The sequence below is a fragment of the Neolamprologus multifasciatus genome, chromosome 7, assembly GCF_963576455.1.
Source record: "Neolamprologus multifasciatus chromosome 7, fNeoMul1.2, whole genome shotgun sequence".
NCBI classification, from domain to species: domain Eukaryota; kingdom Metazoa; phylum Chordata; class Actinopteri; order Cichliformes; family Cichlidae; genus Neolamprologus; species Neolamprologus multifasciatus.
In genome coordinates this window covers 56,904,799-56,931,449 of record NC_140445.1, presented here as the reverse complement: position 1 = coordinate 56,931,449, position 26,651 = coordinate 56,904,799, and the positions used below count along the sequence as shown (strand labels likewise).

General features: G+C 38.4%; 2 protein-coding genes across 2 annotated transcripts; one reads left to right on the top strand and one right to left on the bottom strand.

Annotated features, from left to right (window-relative positions):
* Window positions 1-959: 959 nt before the first annotated feature.
* On the top strand, window positions 960-4,282 carry tnni1c (troponin I, skeletal, slow c; the record flags this gene model as incomplete). Its single annotated transcript, XM_085164572.1, has 6 exons — window positions 960-1,004; window positions 1,417-1,458; window positions 1,565-1,696; window positions 1,794-1,883; window positions 1,996-2,178; window positions 2,279-4,282. Coding segments are annotated over 6 exons (594 nt in total), but the record flags the coding sequence as incomplete, so codon positions are not given.
* A 520-nt stretch (window positions 4,283-4,802) lies between these two features.
* b4galnt3b (beta-1,4-N-acetyl-galactosaminyl transferase 3b) lies at window positions 4,803-26,049 on the bottom strand. The gene is made up of 20 exons (XM_085165185.1): window positions 25,527-26,049; window positions 19,770-19,825; window positions 19,607-19,690; window positions 17,649-17,744; window positions 15,631-15,721; window positions 15,421-15,521; window positions 15,262-15,329; window positions 13,085-13,163; window positions 12,878-12,944; window positions 12,589-12,723; window positions 12,330-12,439; window positions 11,499-11,599; window positions 10,318-10,385; window positions 9,081-10,224; window positions 8,274-8,533; window positions 7,482-7,635; window positions 7,313-7,385; window positions 7,056-7,209; window positions 6,827-6,953; window positions 4,803-6,495 (listed from the first exon to the last, which is right to left on the bottom strand). Exons 1-20 carry the CDS (start codon window positions 25,660-25,662, stop codon window positions 6,384-6,386), a joined length of 3,216 nt encoding a protein of 1,071 aa, XP_085021311.1. The 5' UTR covers window positions 25,663-26,049; the 3' UTR covers window positions 4,803-6,383.
* Between the last annotated feature and the right edge of the window lie 602 nt (window positions 26,050-26,651).

The following is a 26,651-nucleotide window of genomic DNA, read 5'->3' as shown; positions in this document are numbered from 1 at the left end:
CCATCACTGTACCACAAATATGAAGATAAAAGCAGCCAACGACCACAGAAAGTCACGCATTTCACGGTGAAAACGTTCCTCATTCAGTCTTCCTCCCTTTGCCAAAAATATAAAAGAGAAACAAAACAGAGAGCTCGCTGCTTGTTACAAGATATATAACAGCATTATAAACATCAGTCTGGCTCATATCCAAAAGCGAAAGGTTTTCATTTTTGCAGTGACAGTATAATTTCTCACTGAGGGCCCAGGAGGCGTCACGAGATCAGCTGTTAGACAAAACAACGATATCTCACTGTGTCGTTTTTTCTGAGGACCACGAATTTCTTTTATTTATTTCTTTTATTATTTTATTTTTATGTAGAGTCTTATCTTAACAGTTTTTTTGTTTTGTTTTTAGCTAGGTGGCCAAAAATAAAGTGCTGAATTTGTATCTTGGTGAGAAACCTCTAAGTTCTAAAACAAAAAGAAGAAAAGGGGAGAATTATTCGTCACAATAGACGATCTTCGATCTACGGGTCTGACTTATAAAATGCAGGCGCTGCTGTTTCCCGCTTGTAAAGTGACTCGTTCCTGACGTGAGAAGTGAAAACTTCAATTAGGCGACATAGTTTTTTTTCTTTCTTTCTTTCTTTCTTTCTTTCTTTCTTTCTTTCTTTCTTTCTTTCTTTCTGTCCATTTTCAAATTTAATAGCATCCAAATTGTGTAAAGGAAAAACAATGTCTGGCGAGTAAGTTGTCACTTTTTTATTCTTATTTAAATGGCCTATGAAGTCGGATACTCTTTCATATGAGAATAATAATCTCATGCCTTTTTTTGGTTTGTGCATCTTTGATTTTGCTGAACAACAAATTGGGCACGCACAGCGGTGTAAGTTGCAGCCTGCATGACCATATGCTTTCTTAGCTAACAATTATACAGATTTGTGTTTAACATAGTTTGAATTTCTTGTGCATCCCTTTCTCCTCAGTATACATCATCCACTGCCCCCAAGGGAGAGGCGAAGGTATTTATATTTTTATATTATCATATGATTATTAAATTAAGTCTTATATTTCTAACCTGTCAAGAATGTGTTTTTATATTTGCAGACTGTATACTTTCATGCAGCAGAAAAAAGAAATAATTTCAGTGTCATTGTGATATATTTATGTCAGTTTTATTTGATATGATCTGACATTTAGTTTCTCATTATAGAAAAAAAAAGGTAATCGTTTAAATGGTTGATGAGCTTATAACTGATGTCAGAATACCAGATACGCTCTTGTGTTTGTTAAAGGTACCTATTTTAGACTCATATTGATAACTGCAGATAGAAAATTTTCCATCCTGCTGCTGTTTTAAAGGAGTTAGGCACTTAATTGAGCAATGTGGCATGTCAAGTCATCAATAATATGCAATATTTGTATTGTTTCCAGCCTAAATGCAAGATTTCTGCGTCACGCAAGCTATCACTAAAGGTAAATAATTTATAATGATGGCCAAAATGCACGAGCCATAATAACTTCTGAATATATAATAAATAGAATGTCATTATGAGAAAAGTTCTCATTTGACTTTTTCGAGATCCTTCTGCTGACTCGTGCAACGGAAGACTTGGAGGCAGAGAAAACTGCAAATGAGGAACAGAAGGTTCGATACCTGAGGGAGAAGCTTCCACCGCTGCAGCTCAGTGGGTTAAACATTGATGATCTGCAGGTGTGAGCTTATGATACTCTGAGTAAGCATATGGGCTTGACAGTGTTTTTAAAGCTAATCAACTGTCATGAATTGAAACTTATTTTTTTCTGTGTAGAAAGTCTGTAAGGAGATTCATGAAAAGATTCATGTGGTGGACGAGGATCGCTATGACTGTGAAGCAAAGGTTCACAAGAACTACAGAGATGTATGAGCTCAGCAAACATCATAACACACCTAGTTAAACGAAAATATATTGACACACTTTTTTTCCCCCTTTAACAATAAGCCACCAATAAAGCTTTTCCCTCTATCGCTAGATCAACGAGTTGAAGCTAAAGGTACAGGACCTTGGAGGAAAGTTTAAGAAACCAGCTCTCAGGAAGGTGAGAGTGTCAGCAGATGAGATGTTGAAAGCTCTGTTTGGATCGAAAACTAAGGGCTCCATGGATCTGAGGGCCAATCTCAAGTCTGTAAAGAAAGAAGACATCAAACAAGAGAAGGTTTGCTCTAGCAACACACATAATTGGTATCTAATTATATTCAAATAAGCAGCCGAATAAAACTGCAGAATCTGATGGTCTGAATGCGTCTTTACTTTAGGAGCTGACGATGGAGGTGGGTGACTGGCGTAAAAATGTGGAGGCCATGTCTGGTATGCAGGGCAGGAAGAAGATGTTTGATGCTGCTGGTGGGGCCCAGTGAACAAATTCCTTCATGTGCTGACGCTGCAGGATGGATGGAGGAAGATTTAATGAAAGAACTTTAATTGAAAGTGAAAAAAAATTAACCAAAATTTAACATAACATTTATAAAATAAAACTAAAATGAGTCAAAAATAAAATGGGATAGTCAAAAACTGAAAATTACAAACCTAAAAATAAATGAATTCATAAATTACTAGTGGAGACTAATACACGATGAAGTTCAGAGCTTGACCATTACAATAAGATATACTCCATGGACAACTGGATTGGTTGGACTTAGATTTTAGGCATATTATCATATGGTGATAATACTGTATTTCATTTGTGAGTGCAGCAGATTTACATTGCTTGGCATTGTCCTTGTACACGGTAATGGAGCTCTATTTCTTCTGTCTCCACTAAGGAATGCCATAAACTTGCAGTGCCACCTGAGATATTTAGAGCAAGGATATACTTAGCCTTTCTTCTTCTATGGAATGAATTCCTCTCCGGTTAAAAACAGCAAATATTGTCACACATAATGATACTTGTCCTTGAACTAGTGTCAAACACTGTCAGCAAGACAGGGGGATGAATAATCAAGGGTGTTGTGGATGGAGTCAGCAGCCTTTAAGGACTCTAAGGGTGATGGAAAGAATTTGTGTATGACTGACAATGCTATTTTTACTGTGTGAAGTTAATTCATTTAGTATAACAGTGGCCTATATGCACCACAATAGTACAGCTTCTGTCTATATGAGCTATGAAATAATCTGCCATAACCCAGAAATATTAGTCTATCCTCAAGAATAAGAAAATCACAGAAACTGGCCTGCTAGTCTCGATTTTTACTTTTACAAGAATCAGGATGTATAGATGTATGTATAGACATGTACCTAATGCCCAAATCAGAGGTTTTGGCCCAAAGTTTCTGCAGATTTGTCAGCTGTATATCTATAATGCGAATACCCCAAAGGTGCTCTGTTGGACTGAAATTTGGTGACAGTAGCAACGACAGTACCCTATTTATTTCCTATCCTATTTGTAGTCTTTTATTTTAGGTCACGAGCAGTTGTCTAAGCGTTTCACTGCATATCGTACTGTGTATGACTGTGTATGTGACAAATAAAATTTGAATTTGATTTGAGTACAGTGAACTCATTGTCATGTACAAAAAGCTAGTTTGAGATTATTTGAGATTTGTAACATGATATTCTATTCTGATTGAAATAAGCAGAAGATTGGTACAGTGTGGTCATAAAAGATGGACATTATTAGCAACAATACTCAGGTAGGCTGTGGCATTTAAACAATGCTTAGATGAAAAGGGGCCCAAAGTGTGCTAAGAAAAGAACTCCCATAACATCACACCACCTACAGCAGCCTGAACTGTTGATACAAGGCAGGATTTAATTCACATGCATGAATTAAATTACGACTTATCAGACCAGGTAATGTTTTTATAGTCTTCTGTTGTCTAATTTTGATCCGCCTGTGTCAACCGTAGCCACAGTTTCCTGTTTCGAGCTGACAGGAAGTGACACCCGTTGCAGTCTTCTGCTGTTTTAAGGTTTGACATGTTGTGCCTTTGAGGGAAAAAAAGCAGGACATGTTTTCTGCATACCTTGATTGTGATGAGTGGTTATTTGAGCTACATTTGCCTACCTGTCAGATCGACACACCCTGACTATTCTCATGTCAGTCCTGACATCAAGAAGGGATTTCCACCTAGAGAACTACTGTTCACTGGATAGTTTATATTTTTCATACCATTGTCTGTAAACCCTAGAGATAGAGATTGAAATTTTGTGTAGATGAACACGTCCCATCCTTCACCAGGTTTTAACTTCAGCTGGTTAACTATGCCCAAATTCATTAGATTGGCTGATAAGATTGCCGACTGGCAGGAACACAAATGTCTTTCAAGTTCATCTGAATGAGTTTAAGAATAATTACTACTTACCAATTAGGTTATTATGAAAATGTGCAGAGATGTACCAAAGAGGAATACAGTGATGATGCACCTATAAAGCTTGTTTCTCTCCAAAGGTAATTTAATCAATAACTAGAATACCTCTCCCTTTTTTTAAATTAAAAGTTGTCTCAGTTCATTACTTGCATCCTGGGGCAGTTGTGGCTGAAGAGGCAGAGCAGTTTATCGTCTAGTTGGAAAGTTGATGGTTTGATCCCAAATTTCTACAGCCTACATGTTGAAGTATCCTTTGGCAAGACACTAAACTCAGAGATTATTCTGATGCACCTATATGAGTGTGTGTGGGAATGTTAGGAAAACACTTAGGCAGATAAAAGTGCTATATGAATAAGTGTGACTGGGTGAATCAAGCTTCCAGTAAAACGTTCTTTGAGTGCTCAACTGAGGTACAAGTCCACAGTATACCCCAGTATATATCAGCTATGTAAAACAACACGGTAATCAAATGAACACATTTAAGAGAACTTTATTTGCCAGATTTGTCAAGGCAGTGTAACATGGAATAACCTGTCCCTGAGAGAAAACGCTTCAGAACATTAATGGAGAACCTATTCCCAGCATAAAGACAGTGCTGAGGTATTTTAAAAGTGAACCAAAAGCACTTTAAGTCATGTGAAGGAGTGTAAAGGAGGAAAGGGGGAAGTATCCATTATTCCAGCAAACTCACAAAACAAATTTAGAAAGAGGCAATGCTCGTAAAAGGAAAAACCAAAAACCAAACACAACACACTACTCTTAGCAGTGTTATAAATTATAAATGTAACTTTCAACTCGTCTTCTGTCTTCATTGCCCTAATTGACAAGGTTACGCTAAAAGACAACTCATTTGCTGAGGAATGTTAATGAGAAAATGTTGCCATTACTCCAACATTAAATAACAACATAACAATGCAACAAATTTTCACTCATTAATCACATTTTGCGGAATTTCTCTGCTGTCAGAAATGACAACTTAAGGCAGGGAGCCAAAAAAAAGAAGAAACAAAACAACCCCAACACAGAAAGCAGAAGCATGATCCATTGATGAAAAAAGTAGAGCAAAGGGACCATCAAACACAGGACTTAATGTTATGATTAAAGGTTATTTTTGTTATTTTTGGTAAGTGGCAGTGTAAGGAGAACTGGCAAAAATGGAAAATGTACTTCCACAGTGGATATGATATGGTCATTAATTGCCTGTGCATTGACAAAAACAAATCTGTCTAAATTAAAGCCATTATTTTTTTATTCCTTAAAAACAACTTAATGCTACAATTAAACATCACCTTATTATTTTCAGTTTAAGGCTTTTTCGGATTTGCCTGTAAAACAGTTCTCATTACTCCGAGTCACAGCAGAGTAAGGACACTTAAACATAATGAGAACAAACAGGAAAGAGCACTGAGGTAAGTTCAACATTTCTAGCATTAAATATAAAAGGGGAAAAAAAGAACACCACAAATATTTATTCAATAAATAAAATGCTTTCTCTAATTTACAACAAGACAAGTAAGGCTGTGTTTTTATCATATAAACAATCTACAGTAAAAAAAAAAATTTGGGACACAAAGAAAATAAAATCCCCCCCCCCTCCCACTAGTTAAGACCTATGTGCAAGAGTGATGTTTATAATAAGGGACACTTGTGAGCTTACATATATGGAATCCAGCTTTGTCTTCAGATTAGGAAATGTTCTTCCTGCCAGCAGATCATGATCTTGGTCAGCAACATTGTGCACGGCAGTATCCTCATACATTGAATTTTATAGTCACTGGCACTCAGTAGCCAGTACCCTCTTTGGAGTCCACAACATATTCAATGAAATAAACTCTGAGCATATCAGTAGTATCTCCTAAGCAATGACCTTCAGCGCTGCCACCTGCTTCCCAAAGCCTGAGTGAGCAAATACAGCACCGGCTCATGTGCTACTCTCTCTAACCGTCAGCAGGTATTACCGTTACATAGCAGGAATCACCCTCCGGCTTTAAAGTGCTCGCGTTGCCTTGGTTGTAACTGTGGTGATGTCATTGTGCAAATGCAGGTGACAAGGTCACCTGGGACTTGTTGACATTCGCCGGTTCCACATGCCACGTTTGGAGTGATAGTGGTGGAAAAAGTTCCTCAAGTAGATCCTCTCCACTTCCAGACCTGCCTCAAGGATTCTAGATGAGAAAACAAGAGGATAGAGTGTTTACTCAACCTGGATCACAAACAGGAAAGAAACGATTTTTCGCCAATTAAGAGCTCCAACATGCTTTGTTGGCATTTCTTAGACACAAATCATGATTGGCTGAAAAAAACCTTGCACTAATAAATCAAAAATTTTTTGAGAGTATGTCCATCTGTTCTTTGCCTTTACCCGAAACCTTTTAACCAGTCTGCTTCTTACTTGGAAGGTGTATTGCTACCAAGTATTGCTAACTAATATGAAATCAATGGAAAAACTCTAAACATATCTATCCATTTAGAAAAGTTAGAAAGTGTGAGACAAACCTGTCGAGAAGCTCCCAGTCTTCTCCTCCCCAGCGATCAGTAAATTCCTTGGTGTTCATACCTCCCACTGTGTCAAGATCTGACTTATAGATACCCAGCAAGCCAAAGCCATTGATCTCCCAGTAACCTACAACGCAGACAATCACATAGCCAAAGACATAAATACCTGTCATTTTAATGGCTAAAAAAATAAAAAACAAAAGGAAGTGAATCTGGTCCCATTTCCCACCTCTGGCCTCTAAAGGTGTATTACCACAGCCCAGCCTCATGACAATGGGAGCAAAGGCCATGTATCCCTCTACACAGTGCATCCTGATGGTATCAATGATCGAAGGAGGGAAGTGGATGTGGAGGTCGCAAAGAAACACGATGCTGTGGTCATCCTAAGGAACAGCGAGATGGGAAACATTAAATTCATGAAATTTACTATTGACATCTATCGGTACACTTTTATGCTTCCTTGCCAAGCGATACCGCAGTACTCACAGTTATCAGGTCGATACCTGCTTGCAGACCAGCAGAGCGCTCAAAGTTCCCATCCATCTTCACATACTGGTACCTGATCATTTCCACAAGCATACATACAGCTCAGTTAGACCATGAATAGTTTGCAATAGGCTTGCATTGCCTGTAAAATTAACTCACAAACACAAACCTGGGCAGTGAGGACTTCTCAAGAGCCTTCCTCACATCCATGTCAGTGCTTTTGTAGTCTGTGATTATGAGGTTGAAGTTACTATCTCCAGTTATTTTGAACAGTTCCTCCATGTCATTGATCAGCTGCTGCACCCATCTAGCCTGGTTTTTTACTGAAAAAGACATACAGGCCAATTATATGACAGATAAGTGACTTATCTCTATCTTTTATTTGGCAGACGTGTTTTGACCTTTGCATTTTTTTTTAAAGCTATTAAATCTCAAAGGGAACACAGGTCATTCCCACAGACAGTATAATAACAGGCTTGCCATGCCAATGCAGTGCTCGACAGTTAAACTGCATTAATAAAGGGAAGCTCTGTTATGTGCTTTACATACCAGTATTAGTGCATTACTGCCAACTTTACATTAATATTATATTATGCTGAATTCATAATGTGATTCAATTTCTGTCTTCAGGTGATAAGAGTTTTACATTTTACTGTTAAGGACCTTGTCTCAGAGAGATTATCCTTTATTTCTGCATATTTTAGAGACATGGAGCCATTATTTAATCCCACTGAAGGGTTTTCTTTTTCCTCTAAAAAGGTCCACTTACATCTCACCATGTTTTTAATATGACACTGTCGGGCTGTAAGAACTTCTATCTTTGAAAAATGAAATATTAACAAACAAGAAACAAGAAAATGAACATGCAAATCAGTTGATTTTGAGCAGGTCGTGTGGGAACCTTTTTCAAATTTGGCTGATTTTATGTGCAATCACCAAGTAAGTGTCAGGTGTACAGTACCTGGCACTATGAAGTGGACCATGGCAACAGGATTCCAGCGGAAGCCCACCGGGTTGCAGAGCAAAGTCTTTGGTTTTGACTGTTGGAAGTCTGAGTCCCAGCCGTTGGACCAGCTATCGGTAACCAGAGCATAGATGTAGTGTGATACACGCAGCAGCTGGCCATTCACATCTTTCAGTTCCAGTTCAAGAAGGTAGCGGCTGCCCTGGAAGTCATCCACACGCTTCACCATGTTAACCACACGTACCAACTTAAACCGCCTGCAAGAGCAACCACAAAAATAAAAGTGCAATGTGCTATAAAGGAAGTACAAAGGTTTTTGAATATTTTATCACCTAATTGAAAATGGCATGAGCTTACAATAAGAGTCTTATATCATACGTTGACTTGTTACAATTAATCCGAAAAACTTAATTTACTAAACCAAGTATAAAATAACTACTAAAAAAGTAGCAAAAGTTCTCATCCTGCTACATAGTGGCTCTTGTCAGTGTAATATTTTTGCATACTACAATCAACAGCCACGTTATTACATAGCCCTGTCCAACTGCTGGTTAATGCATACATCTAAGCAGCTAATCATATGAAGGCAAGTTCAAGCTTTAAAAATATAGTAGCAAATGAAGCAATTTAAAAAAAATAAAAACACTTTACCTGAGGAGGTATGCATATATTAATCACTGATTTTTAAGATCAGAAAAGTTAAAATCACCTAAAATACTTCTTTTAACAAATTCTAGAGGATATAGCAAAATCCAATCAGATTAACATTTTCCACACACACACATCACTAGATGCACAACTTACCCATGATGCTTTTTATTCAGTTGGTCCATGAACGTCTTGACTATTGGCAAAGCATCATTGGAGTGAAGCAACAAGTTTCCAGAAATGTTGCACTGCAGGTCGATCCAATCTGAACGCTGGGCCTGAAGATCCAGGTGGTTGACATGGAAGGTCTGGTTCCAGTTGACTTGAGTGTCAAAAACCGGTGCAGGTGTAAGATCTTCATCATCAGTACCTTCAAAGTCTTCTTGTTTTTCCCAGAAGTAGTGTTTCTCACCCTCTGTGGTGTCTTTCCTTTTCTCAGCCCTGTTGGAGAGCTCATCTTCCTCCCCTTCTTTCCCATCCAACCACCTTTTGTCAATATTCCCTTTAGCAATCTTCTTACCTCTAACAATGCTGTTTTCTAAATCTTGTTGTTGTGGCATATTCAGCTCCATATCCTTATCATTGGGGCTTGTTTTGCCATCCAAGTCCCTTTGATTTGATCTTTTTAATGGGTGGTTGAAATCTCTTTTGGGAGGGGTTAAACGCTTGCTGTTTGGCAGCTGAAGTTCCTTCTGTTTGGTTACAAACCTCCGCTGCTTGGCCACTGGTGGTTTTTCAGGTTGTGAGTTGTTGAATCGCTGGATTTCGGTATTATTCGTTTTACCAAATTTCTGGATTTGTTCCTGTTTAGAGCCAAGTTGCTCTGATTGGACAACTGGTTGCTGATTTGCTTTAATGTCTTTTTTATTATCCAGTATTGGTAGATTATTCTGTCCTGGTCTCTGAGCTGCTTTTACCTTTTTTCTTTTTACTCGTTTTCTGCTTTTCTGCTGTTCTGCTTTTACAACTTGCCCCTCCTCTTTTTGTAACTTTGTCTGATTCAGTTGCAGGTTATGTTTTAAGCCTTGCTTTAGCACTGACTGGGACTGAGACAAATTTTCTTTATGTTGCCTCTTCCCCAACCCGCCTCTGTGCAGTCCTGAAGAGTTGCCCAATGTGTTGTTTGATTTTGGGACAACCAAGGAGAAGAGTTTGCGCCTACGTTTTTGTACATAATCATCATAATCATCTCCATAGTCTTGATGATTTGCTTTATCCTCATGAGCAGGCTTGGTTTCCATTTCTTTTTTATGAAAGTCATTGTCCTCCTGGTTAAAATTCCTCATCTGGAAATTAAAATCTGATATACACCAGATATAAAAAAGGAGAGTTAAATGGACTGAAACCGCAAGCAGCTTATATTTACTTATGGGGAAAAACAAGGGCGAAATACCTTGGTCTGCATTTACTTTTTCCTCTGTAGCTGGACGGTCAAATCTCATGTATCTAGAGAAGCCGAACCTAGATATTCAATTTAAAAAAAGAAAAAAGGACGGAAGTTATAGCAGCCTTACTTGGTGATACTCTAAAACTATTATAGTTCAACTTGTCACACTTTTCCAGCATTATTGTTATTAGTCCTTTATTTATCCAGGTAGAAAATCCCATTGAGATGAAAAATCTCATTTCCAAGAGAGACATCATGACAACAAAAGTCAAAATACATGTACCACATAAGTATATAACATTTTAAACAAATACAATATCCTGTACAAACCTGTGAAAAATATAGATATAGATCAAATTAAGAGCGACATTAAAATCAATCACACTGAGTAAAAGAATTATTCTCTCGTTCCTTTAAGATGGACTTAAACTCCTCCAAGGTAACCAATTCTGATAATTTCAGTTCCTTCTGCAGATTATTCCAGGAAACAGGGGCAGCGTATTTAAAAGCCTTTTTCCCCAATTCTGTTCTGATTTCTGGGACAATCAATTGTATGTATTATATTGTGAGAACGAAGGCTGTATTGGTTGTGATTTTTACACATAAATAAGAGGGAACCAGCCCAAGGAGAGATTTATAGATAAAGACCAACTAATGGGAAAGTCTGCAAATATACAAAGATGGACATTTAGCAGCAGCATACAAAGAATAATGATGTACACGATTTCCATAGCCAGTAATAAAACGTAAAGCACAATGGTAGACAGTATCCAACCTCTTTAGGTAGTGGACAGGTGCATTAATAAAAAGCAGGTCACCGTAATCCAATAAAGGTAAAAGTTGCATGAATCAAGTGTTTTCTCACTTGGAGGGAGAAACAGGATTGATTTCTAAAAAAGTAACTTAATTTTAGTTTTAACTTAGACACAAGCCTTTGAATGTGAGTTTTAAATGACAAATTCTGATCTATAATGATCCCTAGATACTTGTAAGATGTGACCATTTCAATTTCAGTTCCTTGAATTGTTTTAATCTTAGGAGACGTAGCTAACAATTCTTTGCCATTTGAGAATAACGTGAACTTGGATTTCTCTGGATTTAACACCAACTTAAGTTGGTGTTAAATCAACTTAAGTTGGTGTTAAAGTTGAGTGGGACAGTAAACATATTTGTAACAATTAGCTCACCTCTTTAGGTAGTAAGAGCTCTCAGAGTAGAAACAGCTGGTCTGCGTCTCCATGTGTGTTAGTCGAGTGTAGTCATTGGGGTAGATGTAGGACAAGTGGACCTGAGGATATGAAATGAAATGAAATGGTGTAAAATATATGACATCTTATTGAAAAAAGTTGAATATTTTGAGGTATGTAATTATTGTCCTTTGTATTGAAAGTTGGATAAAAAGAAATCTATTTGGTAAATATGAAGGTACAATTAGAGGCTTAACTCAGCAGACTGGAAACAAAGAGAAGGTAAAGCTACCAGTGGCTTTCTTTAAAGATTAAAAAACATCTACTTTAGAGCTCTTCCAAATCTCACTAACGCATTTCAGCTGAAGCGTGAAAGAGAGATTAAAGACTATTTCTTGGCCAGTAAATGACGTCCTGGAGGCAACCATTAGAGATTCCAGGAAGTCACTGCAAATAACTCGACTTCAGCAACAGTAGTAAAATCAATACGAGAAAAATCTCAAGCTATTTTACTGGGTTTTTTTCTTCCTAATGGATGCAATTAGCACTAATTTCTTTTATATGGTCCTCGGAAGACATTAAGAATGTGGGTGCAATTTAAAGGTCTCAAATAGATAGCATAACTCAGTATACCAGGGATACCATTAGAAGACTGACATAAAAGCCATAAAAGATTGAAAAAGCGTCCCAGCGTTTCTTGCTGGCATGCCTTTCTTTATCTCTTGAACAAACAAAAGATGTAACCTTCTGAGAATAATGGTATACGGCGATTAAATATCAGAAAAGTAGTGTAAGTGACGTAGACAAATTATCAGTACAACAAATACGTACAAACTGCAGTCCTTGATAACGAAGCAAAGGGAAGTCTTTGATTGTGTAAGAGGGGTTATATGAGCAGTCAGGCAGAACACCTTGTAGGTACTTGCTGTTTAACATGCGCACTGCAAAAAAGCGAAACAGATAAGAGGCGAGATTACTTTGTGCATTCAGTAAGAGGAAATAACTTGCACAGTACTTGCATCCGGGATGGTAGGAAACAGACAGCTGATGTGTCTGCTTTGTGTTGAAACAATCGAGCGACGTAGCTGACCTTTGTAAAATGAATCTCGACGGTCTTCAATTAACATATCTGCATCAGCACTGCGCTGCTGTGTGGGGGTTTGCCGGTGGCTCGCAGCTGTCTGTGGTATGTGGGCAACATCATTCATTGACAGTGCTGACTCATCTGGAGACACAGAGCGTCAGAAGAAGATGCAAGCTTTTTACTTACTGTGCTTTTTAGCATCTTTGCAGAATAAAAGGCAAATGTTTCATTGCGATCTAGACTCATGAACATTCATTCTGAGGGATATATTTTGAGGCATGATGTGTGTACTCACTAGTATAGAGGGAGATGTACTTGGAGTCAATAACCTTAAACAGACTACTATAGTCCAATTGCAGCCACTGTGTGAAAACAAAACAAACTTTAAAAACTGCACATCTTTTCCACTTTATTACTCACATAATACAAGAGCGCATACTTGGCGCGGGAGTTTGGAAAGAAGGAATGAGATAAGAAAACAGAGAGGGATCCAGCTACTTACTGCCACCTCCACGTGGTCAGTCCCTTCGTCGTTTTGCTTGTGAATAACTTCAAAAAAGTATTTCCTCTGAGCAGACAGCCTGTCAGACAGTAAAGGTACTCAGTATCATGTTATAGTCATAAAAAAGACAATATAAACTACTTACCCAAAGATAATCTCAAAGCCTTATTTGCTGAATGTACATAATAAATTATTTATGACTTCAATATATACAGTCATGGTAATGTTTTTACATATCAGGACATAATAAAACCATACTGTCCTTAATAGGTCTTAAAATTAGGTAAGTACAACCTCAGATGAAAAACAGAGGTTACACATGTTCAATAATTATTTAATGGAAATCAAAGGAAAAATGTGGAAGTTTACATTTACAGGAGGTATTTTCGCAAATTCAGCTATGAGAAGCTCACTTCTACACTTCCATCTTCCTGTACCCTTGGATGAACCTTTCTTAAATAAATAATGACACATGTCATGTGCTGTTTTTTTAATCTCAGGTTGTATTTACCTCTTCAGAACAGATAAGGTCTAGATAATTTTTTTTATTATCCTGATACATAAACCCTTATATATATATATATATATATATATATATATATATATATATATATATATATATATATATATAAAACTATGAGTAGACATTAACATTATTTAAATATTTGCATTATTGCGGATTTAGGCCGGTTCTGTATATCTTGGCACGAGCATACACGCCACTCCTATGGCAACTCACTAAACTGCTTTAATAAAGCAACTAATTTAATACGCACAGGGTGTAAAAGGGTGTGCTTTCCAGCATGCCATTAATTATAATTCAACTGTTAAGAAGAGTCATTTGTGCTTTTGAAACAGGTTTGATGCCTCAAACCTAATTTCTTATCCTCAAGTACAACAAGTTGTTTTTTTTAAAATTGAAAGAAATGTTTGTGACTTGAAAGAGCTGAAATTTCACCTTTCTGCCTCATTTAATATACACAGAAAAATCAGTACACAAACAAATCCCTAACTGCTACTTCCCCACTGCAACATGCAAAATATTTATTAAAAACTGACTCTGACAAATTGGTCAATACATTCATGTCAGACAGGTTAATCTACTCTAACGCTCTATATGCAGGTTCTTATCATCAGGTTGACTTCAACTTGTTCTGAGTGCAGAGCCCAGGGTCCTTACACATACGTGGAAATAGGAACATATGACCCCAGACCTGAAATCACTAAAGAATTACCTTCTTTTAATTTTAAAATTTGCATAGCTTTGAACTTGCTTAGTATAGAAGAATTGTTGAGACATATTTCAGCGCGTCAGGGTCCTATGACTGTTCACAATCGTTTTCTTTTTTGTGTGTGTCCAGAGAATACCACGATTCTGACCTTGTAGCCTCCAACATTGTCTCTCCTCAGCCCATCAGGCTGGATGCTTTAGTGCTTTATACTGTGTGGATTTCATCCGGAATTTAAAGCTCACAAGTAACTGTGTGTTTTAAAAAGCTCCATACACAGAAAGTTATTATTATGAGGGAACTGCTTTGTTAATATAAGGAGAAAGAATCAGGACACCCAGGAAAACAGTAAGGGTACCAGATGGGGGGAAAGAAAGTAATGTAAGTCTTTGACTGCTAACGATGCTTTACCGGTGTTAGATAAGCGTTGTTCTTGTTCTCCAGTTAGGTCAGTTCCACAAGTTCAAAGCATTTGTTTGTTATTTGTTAAATGAGAAACCCTGGCAGTTGGTGGTAATGCTTTTGAGACTCTTATCAGTTTGAACTGTTTGTGTAAGATGTCAAACCAACCAATGTAAGTACGTTCTCAACTTGTTCTCACCTTGTACAAAGTGCAGCTGCCAGATTTGTTTTTTTTAACCATACTGCATCTGTTATTTTTCTACGTAAAATAATAAAAACATGTAAGGTATACTATTATTACTCCTACTAATAGTAATAGTGTATTATTATAATTATTATAGTCAGTAACAGTAGTAATAATACAAGTATTTGTAATTAAGTTTTCTGAGACAGTCAGGCTTTTATGATTCTAAATTTGTTTGTAAATATTTATGGATAGCAGTTTGTGTGTGAAATGTTAGTATGCATAGGTTATGTATAGATTTGTCTATATGCACTGCGTGTGAAGGGGCTCATTGTTGGTCTCGGTCATTGGTTTCAACTCACCAAACTGGACTGGAGGTCTGACTGGAATACTTCTCAAACTCACCCGGGGCTGTCCATTCTTTTCCCGTCTAGGAAATGAAAATTAAACACTGAAGGAAATGTTACAAAGACTAGTATGAGAAATTTACCCCGGAACACTCGAGATGACAAAATGCATACCATTCCAACCCACGCAATTAACTTCAAATTAAGGGGAGAGTCATCTGTGCTCAGCCAGAATTCAGAGTTGTCGTCAGAGCTCACAGCAAACACAAAATCTCCTGAGACAAAAGAAGAGGAAATGAGATAAAGGAATGAAGAGACAGACTGAGTCTGTATAGCATAACATACGCGTATTACATGCTGAAAATACACAAAGTGAAAAAGTACCATCAGTATGTGGATGAAGATAGCCAAATATTCTGAGCCCATAGTTGGTCCACTGAGGAGAGACGGCCAGCTTCTCCACTGTGGTTCTGGACTAAAGGAGTAATGAAAGACAAAGAAAATCAGCCATGATTTGATGTCAAAGTGATGGTGCATTCCCGAATAAGTCAGAATTTCTGAGTTCCCAGTCGACTTTGAATCTGGAACGCTCCCTTACCTCGGTTTTAACACTCAGACCAGTCAGAGTCGGAACAGCCTAACCAACCCCAAGTTAACAATCCAAGTAGTAAAATCCAGTAGGAAAACTGTAAAACTTCATTTGTACTGCCACTGTTGTGTATCTGTGACTTATTAAATCACTTCCGAGGTATCTGGACCATGGCATGAACTCAGGAACGTGACAATCTGGCATGTATGAAGACGTATAATGTACCACTGAGTAAAACCAACTGTGCGTGTGTGAGAGTGTGTGCACGAGTGTCTTCTTTCACATCCAACCACAAATACTTACATGCAAGAGGAGGCTATACCTATGGGTTATCTGAGTTTGGTGGCATTCTCTGGTGACGATTTTCTGCCTATGCTTCTACTACTTTTATACTTTTACACATAAAACTTGAAAGAAATTAAAAAAACAACTTTTTTTAATGATGTTTTACTAGGAATATAACATCACACATACTGGGCAGTTTTCTGCAAAACCAGTATAATATGACAATGAGAAAGGACTCAGTACTAACATAATTATATATAGCAGGAATAATGTTTACTATGTTCACCTGTTACATTTGGCATGTTAGCATCCTAGTACAGTTTTTGCAATTTACCATTTTTAGCCTGGCTGGAATGCTATTTGGTTTTTGGTCACACAATGGCCACAGTGGCTAAAAATGTAAATCATCAGTTAAGCAAGATTAATAAATAACCATATTCTAACTAGGGATGCACCGATACCGATACTGGTATCGGGTATCGGTATCGGTGCCGATACTGTAAAATGTGTGTGTACTCATACTCGTAAAAGTTAACCGATACCATGAACCGATACTAAGTTATTTCATTAGTCAGAGGGTGGATTGTCATTTCTGTTGTAGTTTTTTAGATTGGTCACTAGGGGCACATCCCGCGCTAAACAGGCACAGGGTTAGGCGAGTGAGACTGGCGGCTCCAGATAAAAAAGAGAAACTGGAGGCTGCTGTAGCTAGGCTAAACAAAATGTCAGCAGTGTGGACCGGAACAGCCAACTTTAACTCAGGTTTTGGAAAAGCGATGAAAAATGTCAAGAGAAAATCCACTGGCAGTTAAAATAACAGAGGCTCTGACTCATTTTATTTCTCTGGATGACCAGCCAATGCCGGTCGTGGAAAGCATAGGATTGAACCGTCTTCTCAGCATACTCGAGCCGCGATATGAAATTGGACACTCTGCAATAATTTAAAAGTTTATTTTATTCTCAAACCTAATTTGTATTTATTTTATTCCAAACAGAAGTGTTTATTTATTATTCTGAAAGCTCGAGACAGTGCCCAATAGTTCAGTGATATTTTGTTAAATTACAATGTGGATACTCCGCAATAATTTAACAGAAGTGCTTATTTTTCACTTGAAATTTTTTTGTGGTCATTTTTATTACGATTTTATTTTTTATCGGCAGAGAATAAAATAAAACCTGTCTTCCAATTCATTGCATTTGTGTGTGTGTGTGTGTGTGTGTGTGTGTGTGGTAGAAGTATCGGTTTTTGTACTCAGTATCGGCAAGTACTCAGATCCAAGTATCGGTATCGTATCGGTTTGAAAAAATTGGTATCGTTGCATCCCTAATTCTAACCATTGATAAAACGAGTTTTATTAACAAATGGTTTTTTTTCCGCCAACATGTTTAATGATTCCTTGTAAACTGTGCTTGTGCTCTTGTGAATGTTTCCTCTTCTGAGGTCTGTCTAATCTAGTTTAAGATTGTCTGACTCAGTGAAGGTTTATATTTGACTGTGACGAGTGAGAAGTTGGGCATTTTGACTCACATGAGGGTAAAACGGGTAATGCAGGTTTTTGCGAAGATCAGCCGTTGAACTGCCACACCAGTCCTCAAACACATGCAGATTGGCCTGTCCCTTATACTGCAACACAGGAGAGTGACAGTGACTTTAACACAGAACTTGTATGTTTACTGTATTTAAAGGCACAGAAGTTGGAGCAACAGCCTAAATCACTTTTCTCATTTGCAGTTCAAATGCTCAGTGAAAGTCAATAAGAAACACTGGAACACGAACACGTAAATGAAGAAGCAGCTGAGTTTCAGTAGATGCACAGATGTCCTGTAAACATATACCTCTGTGATATCTGCCAAAGAGGCCATGTTATCTGATCTGTGTGTGCTGCGTGTGTGTTTGAGTGTGTGTGTGAGTGAGTGTGTGTTGGTTCCGCCAAAGGGACATAACAGTGCAGATCGGAGCCAAATGTAGCCAAGCAGCTCATCAGATTTCAGTAGTGGTCAGGCTAGTTAGTTAAATATTAGCATGACTGGAGCTCACAAGTTTACACAAAATGCCGTAAAATGATGACTGAGAGTGTAGCTTGTAATCATTTAAGGAGATTCTTATTCAAAAACAAAAGGCGGTGAGTTTAAGGAGCTCTTTTTGTTGTAAAGCTCAATTTGCTTCTGCTAAAACTCTATTTTTCAATAACTAGCCTGCTACCTGTGGCGCTTCATCAAAGCATTTTTGAGCTTTGTTAATTCTCCGAGACATTAGCCTAGTTTTACATCGTTTTTCACAGCAAAATTATTTATAACTCAATAATAACATTTTGTAAAAAACTTATCAACCTCTTCCTTGACATAAAACATGAAACTATAGACAAATCTACTACAGGGGCATACAGTGTGTACAAAATCATGTAAAACTGAGGAATACTGACTGTAAAACTAATAAAGACATTGATATCAAAAGGGTTTTTTTTCTCAAAGCAGATATGTGACACTTGTTTGTTGTTGGGTACATGTGACTTTCCTTTCACTTGACCGTACATTAAAACCCCCAAAAGTGAGCCAGTTTATCAAGAAAGATTTCAGCAAATTAACAGGAAAGTAAGTCATAGTTAGATGGAATAAAATTACAGGTATTTCATCAAAACTAACAAAAATGTTTTATGGATAAATATATTTTATATGCAGTGGTTAGTATTTGCATTCCATCTACAAAACTGAAAATTAAGGTTCTTTTTTTTGTTTTTCTCTTTGCATGATTTCTGCAACTTTTGTTCTTGGTCTTTATCAGTGCACCTGATCAGGACCCAAAGAAGATGTATACTAATATTGTGCTGTAAATTGTGTGTAAATCATTGGCTTCTTAAAAGGGTGCAGCTATGTAGCAATCTATGCATGTCTGCAGACTTTTCTGTTAGTTGGTTTTTACATTTCAATATCTGCTTAGGCTGGTTTCCTCTCATCCTCCTATGTTCCTCGCCTGTGCTGTCTCAACCCTTGTGATATTTTCCAAACGTTTGTCCCCAGAGTGACAATAGAAGTGAGAAAAACACTTTAAAATATGTGGCCAACCCCCTGATTACCAGTGAGACATTAAGTTGATAATAAAGAAGAAAAATGTACCCTTGGTCAGTGTGATTGCTCTTAAATTTGTTAGAAACCGCACCTTTTTTGTTCCTGATTTGTTATTGTGGATGATTTGTAAACTGTGTATCTATAATAGAATCTCTGATGCCCTGTTTGCTAGGTCTGTCTGTTTAATCATGCAATACTGCTGTTGAAATAGGCAACACTGCCTCAAAACATAAACAGGAACCGGTTACACCTGACATGAAATATTCGAAACATTAACACAAAGCAGGGAAGCTTCTGAAATGGAGTCACACTGTAAACGGAGAGACTGAGGGAGGGGAGGCCACTGGGCAGGCCCAGGCAGCTTATTCAGAGTTCAAAGGAAGTGAGATTGAATATTTAGGTATGGGCAAGCGCACACACCTCTGGTTTCCAAGGTTGTGGAGCATAACTGGAGACCCAAGCACTGCTGTCCCCAACAGTGTTTGGCTGATGGTCCTTTCTTGCCTGTAAAAACAAATATTAAACTTGGTTTAGCTTTGGTTTCCTTTCTGAAAAAACAAACACTCTTGTGTGCCATCCTTACCATATTTTCAAACACAGCTCTCCTCCAGTTGACGTGGTCAGCGTCAGTAATTGAACCTGAGGATATAGGTGAAGACAATAGTCAACATGGTCACATCATCTCTGTGAAAGTGGTTATTTTAAAGTGACTTGAGGCTCCCCCAGTAGGTGCACATCCAATCAAAATGCATTCTAAACAAAAACAATCCCAAACTGCTTCTTACAACTTGTGACATAAAAGAAACTCTATCTGGGTTGCATGTGAGGAGTGGTAGGCACGCTACACGTCCATGCATAAATAATAAACTCTGCCCATGCATTGCACGCAACAATCAGGCCCGGTGTCTAAGCAGAGTCTCACTGCTCATAGCCCCTGAACATAGCTCCTCTCAGTGACAGGCTTCAAAGAGCTGCTATGGCACAGGGCTCCCGCGTTGGCAAACATCTCTGGCGCTGTGGCAGAGCAGATGCTCAAATATTATTCCTGCTGACTTCTTCCATCATCCTTCAAATTACAGGGCAGGGTGTATTTTAAAACAGGACCTACGTATTTGTCTGTCTTTCTTTTCTTTTCTTTTTTTACGACCGTGTGGTGTCAGCGGTGAACTGGAGTTACTGCAGTGTTGGTCTGTCATTATCGCCAGGGTGGAGATCTCCAAACACACACCCTTGTGACATACGTTCCAATTTTAGCAGCACAAGTAATTCTAGAGCCGTGGATAAGGAAAGCAACAGTGGAGTACTTTTCATCTCTATTTGCACTCCTCTCCTCTTCTTACTAAACCTTCCCTGTCATGTTTTTTTCCACTTTCCGTGGAATGTATTGCGAAATTTACCGTCAGGGTGGACACTTCAGGTGATAAGAAGAATGCAGCAGGGTTTCACTAGCTTTCTGCTTCCATATATGGCAGGAAAACAAAGGTTTTTTTTTTAAAACTCATGTCACATTGTTGCTGTTTTAGTGGGTTTTTTTTTCTGTCCACTTTGGACACAACATACCAGTTTAGCAGTCCTACTCTTCTTATTCTGTCAAAAAATGTTGCTAACAGACATTTAAAGTGAAAACAAACTGGACAAATGGTGTTGGATTTGCATGTTGAATAAAAGGGAGAGGCTGTGTGATAACATGTAAAACAGAATATAATCAAATATATCATTTACTCATTTAAAAAAAAGAATCTTAATTTGCATGTTTTAGCATGCAAATTAAGTGTCCACAGTATTCTTTGGATTATGTGCTTTAAGTTTTAGTGTTAAAAAGGTTTACAACAGGATTTGTTTTTTTTAAACTGTTTGTGAGATGCATCGATTTTTATACAGCAAGTTTTAAAAGCAATGTATCAAATAGATACATAATATTGCTTGAGGTTCTGTGTTGTTTCAGCTTGAACTCATACACCGAGAGTTAAACATTGCCTTTTTAACTAAAGTGGAACTGGCTCTCAAAATGGGAGGTAAGAGGTGACCGGCAGATTCTTTGTAAGATGAAGGGGGGGGGGGGGGGGGGGGGGGGGGTTGGAATGACTGTGCAGTAAATTTCCAGGATGTAGGCGTACATTTTTCTTTGCAAAGAGGGAAAAAAAACTTCACTACCAAAACCTCAGACAACTCACCACAAGAGACAAACCGCTGGTAAGCCTCAAAAAGCATGAAAGCTTACTTGCAGTTTTTTTTTTAAAGTGCAAACAAACAGAGGTGTAACGATGTGTTCTATGTTAACTATGCAGAAAACTGGAATCAACCAAACGTGGTAGCTGAGCAGTTATGGTTTACTGAAAGTAGTACCTTTGCACACGAGATGATTTGCCTCCTGATAGATGCCCCAAATGCACAATATATAAAAACCAAAATCCTATAAGCAAACAAAGAGTTTCTGTAAAGTGTTGCAATGTCCCCAAGTTGCCAAAATATATCTCCTGATCCCAATTAAGCTCAGCATACTGTCCACTTTCTGTAAACCATAGTCAAAGACAGTTCAAGAAGTGAAGGTGGCGGCAACAAAAGCCTGGGACAGCGTCTCCGAGGTGGAGAAGGTGTGTGTCGATGAGTATGGATCAAAGACTTCAGGAAGTCATATCTTGAGATGGATGTTTCTTGACCTCTGGGTCACATCTTTTAATTCAGGGTTTTTAGTTCCATTATTACATGTGTATAAAACCAAACATCCAGCTATGCTTTCTGCCTTTTGCAAACATTTGTGATACAGTAGGCCTTTCTAGTGCTCAGTGAATTTAAGCTTGGTCTTGTAATAAGATGCCTCCACTGCACCAACTCAGCTTATGACATGTTTTACCTCTCAGATCTTCCACCATCAGCTGTGAGTGGTATTGCTGCAAAGTGGAAGTGTTTAAGAACCACAGAAACTCAATCATGAAGTAGCAGACTACATAAACTTACAGAATGGGATCACCGAGGTGTATAGCGCCACCGACGCTTTGCTGACTCATTAACTGCTGAGTATCAAAGCTCCTCTGGCATTAACATCAGCAAATAAAATCTGTGCCACGAGCTTTGTACGTAGAAAGTGTTTGCATGGCTGAACAGCTACTGTAGGTGTAATGTGTAGGTGCCCCAGTACTTTTGTCTATATTGTGTATTTACCTCAAATAAGAAAGCTTGAAACCTTTGAACAATGTGCACAATTTTCACAGAGGAAATCCAACAGAATTTCTTTGATCCACTTGTGCCTGACATCTTGGATGTTATGACAAAGATTTTTTTTTTCCGGTAACATTCCTAAAAACGTGCCTCAGAAAGGTTTTTATGAGGACCTTTGTGGCGTAGTTTTACAGAATAATAAAGCCAAACGGTAGCTACCAAAGTGGCTGTGAGGTCATGTCTTTGTACTCCCGCAAAGTGGCTTCCATATAAAGTTGGACAGATCAATCTAAATATCGATACTAACCCTGGTATTGGTATTGGATCAATACTAGCATGACAGGATCGATACTATGTGTCTCTCTAAGTTCATTATGCAGCCCACTGAATTGTGTTAATAATTTTTTGGGAAACGAAAAATATACCTCTCACATGCATTATGAAACAGGAACCTTTTTGTGTTGACTGTCATGTCTATTTTATTTGTAGCCTCTTGCAAAAAGTAAAGTGCCATTCAAATCTCAAAAAAGTACCAATATTTACTTTAGAGGCACATTCACATTCCAGGTCTCAAAAAACAAACAAACCCCAAAAACCAACCCAGTTTCAAAATACATGAAAATGTGAAATGTGTGTGCTGTTGTGTTAAATTATTGTGGACAGTAAAAATCACAGTGATTTAGGGGTCATTAAAATGTGTTCAGAATTCGTCAATTGACGATGATTCATCTTATAAATCATGACACACTGCTCTCCCTTACACAAGCCGTCTTTAGAAGTTAAAAATATCAGTGTCGGTATTGGTATCGGCAGTACTGTGGTTACTTGGTATTGGATTGATACCACAATTTGCATTATCCCACAGCACTTCTTCCCCAGTCCAAGCATACAATGCATAAATCAAACAATTTTGCAGTATTTCACCATAAGGGCTCCTGCTGTGTGGAAAAATGCCATTTTTAAAAAAAAAAATTTTTTCGCTTATGGATATATCCCACAAAGCTGGACTAGAAGCCTTAACTGAGGCCTATGCTCTTCAAGCTATTTAATTAAATAAGTCACTCGACCTTGCATGTGGCCATTGTGTATTAAAGGATCTTTGTCTGCGTCACAATTTGTTTTCTGTGTGTGTGTAGATGTCAACCAAATTAATTGGATAATAAATTGCACATTATGAGTTTAACTACTAGTTCTCGACTTTTACCAAAGGGTTATTAAAAATCTAGGCCAAGTGTCCATTGCATGGAATTATCACACAATGGCCATCTTTATTCTGCTGGGCCAGTTATTAACTGCTTTACTGCAGCAAACATTATCTACGTTGTTAGTTGTAGTGCTCATATGATCTCAGAAAAAAAAAAGTCTGTCCCATAAAAACTGCACATCTCAAGTTCTGTTTGTCTAGTTTAAAGGTGATTAACCTGAGTGAGTGAGTCACCTGCTGCACTAATAAAAGATCTGCATGTGAAGTTTCCCGACGACTTACGCACTTCCTTTAATTCACCTTGATGCACGTTTCTCCACCAAGGTGATCTTTGCAAAAACTGCAAAAGCAAATTTCACGAATGCAGTGGTGATGGGTGAGGGGGGAGAATACATTAATTACAGGTGTAGATTGGGCATGCATACTTAAAAAGGTGGGAAATAAAACGGAACTTGGGTGATTATATTTTCCCAAAAGGTAGAAAAAAAACAGAGTTGTGGGTGAGTCGAAAAACTGCATTTAGGGTAAAAAGAAGATGCACTTGTGAGAAGTCGTTCTTAATGAAAGTGTGTGTGAACAGATAATTACCCATTAAAGATATAAAGTGCTGCTCTGACCCACAAAGTGTACTCTAGGATAGCAAATTTTAAACCTCAGTGAATTCCACATGAAGAAGACATTTCCGCATAGCTCCAAAAGTGCAATTCAAGCTGCTGGGGAGCCATGCAAATCACTCAACAAGCACACTTTAAAACAGCAGCCACATGGCATCAAGAATAGGCACAACATCCCCATAGTGGACCTCATTTTGACCCTCAATAGAAGGTTCTAAAAACTCTTAATAAATATCATTTTTAATTGTTGTTGGTTCTTTCTCTTGTAATTATGTAACAGACTGACTTGAATTATGTGTTTGGGGCTTTTTTTTTATGTGAGCCATGACTCATTTTTTTCACTCAGTCATGTAAATGTATGTTATAACAATCAAGTTACAACATTTTTAAAAACACCTGTCTTGCAACTGAAGTCATGTGCTTAACTGCACCTGCCAATTATTTATCCATGTTAGGATTTTAATACAGCTCTGTTTGAAGAGCTTTGTGGAGTCCTTTTCTCAATAGAAGCCCCACTGTGGCCGGGGGGCTTCAACCCAGGAATGTGTGTACATATAGGCGAGCCCTCTAATGTAGATCTAGGCATGTGTTTACATGCTGATGCTGTGCTCAGACTGAGTGTGTCATATGTTTCTGTTTCTCTCAACAACCCCACTGTTGTTTCCTTTCATCTGTTTTGCGCTGTGTGTGTGTATGTGTGCTGCGACTGACGGTAAGGCAACATGTGAGGGTAGAGAGCAGGAAATCTGGTTACCCAGTGTGAGACTAGATTTCCTTCTGAGTGTAAACCTACTATGTGACCTCCTGACCTCCCCAACCCCCTCCTTACTGTCTTTCTTTCCCTAAATCAACCTGCTGTTTCACCTGCTGAAGGCTCAAGTTTCCTGAGGAAATGCATCCAACATTATGAAAGCTAAAGCAGATGTTAGATGTGAAAACTTGTGTAAAATGCACATGCATTCAAATCTTTCATGCAAATAAACAAATCTTTAGCGACTTCGTTTTCTGACTTCCAACTTCACATAATAAAAAATTTCACCAAACAACTTCATACATTGTTTTTGGTGATGACTCATTTTTACAGTGGCCTTCGCAGTATTTCATGTCTGTGTTTCCCTATTTTTGTAAATGATGTGGACTGTTCAACACCACAGTGCCATGGAAATGTGTGATACGCGACAAATAGCTTATATCATGCACGCTATATTTCCCCCCCCAGCATGCGCATGTTCACTTGCTATCGCTACTGCATAATTATCATAAATAGAAACTCAGTCTGAATGGTGCATTACATCTGCAAAGGTTTGAGTGACACTCTGTGAGTAGCAGTGCGCGTACTGGAAATCGTAAACCATAAACTTACTCATATCACTGCTCCATTCTTTTGCAGCAACCATCTCGTGGTACACGGCCACCAATCCCGCCAGCAGGATCGCGCCGAGCAGGAGATATTTGCCATTTCGCCGCAGTTTCTTCAAGGGGAAAAACGACGTGATCATTTTGACTCCCGGGGGAAACTTGCTCCCGAGTTCCTCACCCGCTTTGTCATGAGGAGGGAACGGAACGCGCCCTGAGCACGTCCGCCGGTGCTCCCGGTGGATGCGCACTATCACCGACACCCTGGATATCCCCGGCGCTCGGGTCCCCTGGTGCCTCTCATCCGGAGAAAATTCCCACTTTGCCCTGGGCCAGCCGGTGACCTACACTGGGCACTCTCGATCATCTAAAACTTTTAATAGGTCTCCTATTGCTCCTTGAGCGCCCGGCTTGAGACCTGACCTCTGTTCCTGCTAGTACCACATGAAGCGCACGCACCTCGGTACAAAGAACTCAGCAAGGAATGAAATCTTAACCTCCCCTCCCCTCACCATCCTCCACACAATTTAAAGAAGCCAGATGGAAGGAGCTAGTAAGCGGCCAGAATAGGACCAGCTTTGCCGTCAACGTAAAAGCACGATCGTGATCATGTGAAAGAAAAATTAATACTTGATCGGCGAATACTCGCACAAATGTGGCAAAATTACTTCAGCGCAAAGTTTCATCAACGTGAAATATAATGATATATTTTATTTCCTAGAGCGAAACGTTTTCTTTTCTTTCCAAGCTCCTTAGGTCACAACTTTTCCACGCTTGTGATTTATTTTGAAATCTGAAACAGGAAACACTCTCTAGTATTCTAGCTAGCTCGACGTTACACACCGCCGAGATTAAAGGGAGGAGTAAACACGTTCAACGACACACACACACACCCTTTACCCTGGGATTTACCTGCAACAGGTATAGCAACAAATACTTCCTGGATTTTGTTGCCTTTCGAGATTTTTCCTACGTTTTACATGTGACATGTATTCGTATGTTACAATTACACATTTGTCTTCAAATCTAAAAAGCAAAACATAAAAAATTGTTGCCAGGCTTTGAGGGTGGGTTTGACTTTTCTGAATAACAAACACGCCTAAGAAACAACATTACCAATGCTTTAACAGCC

Excerpts from the sequence above, each read along its gene's own strand:
- b4galnt3b (XM_085165185.1), bottom strand. The coding sequence starts at position 25,662 with ATGATCACGTCGTTTTTCCCCTTGAAGAAACTGCGGCGAAATGGCAAA. Across the intron at positions 19,826-25,526 it reads AGAATGGAGCAGTGATATGA|GTTCAATTACTGACGCTGAC; the intron begins GTAAGTTTATGG and ends CTATATCCTCAG. Across the intron at positions 13,164-15,261 it reads CAGACCTCCAGTCCAGTTTG|GCTGTCTGCTCAGAGGAAAT; the intron begins GTGAGTTGAAAC and ends ACTGTCTGACAG.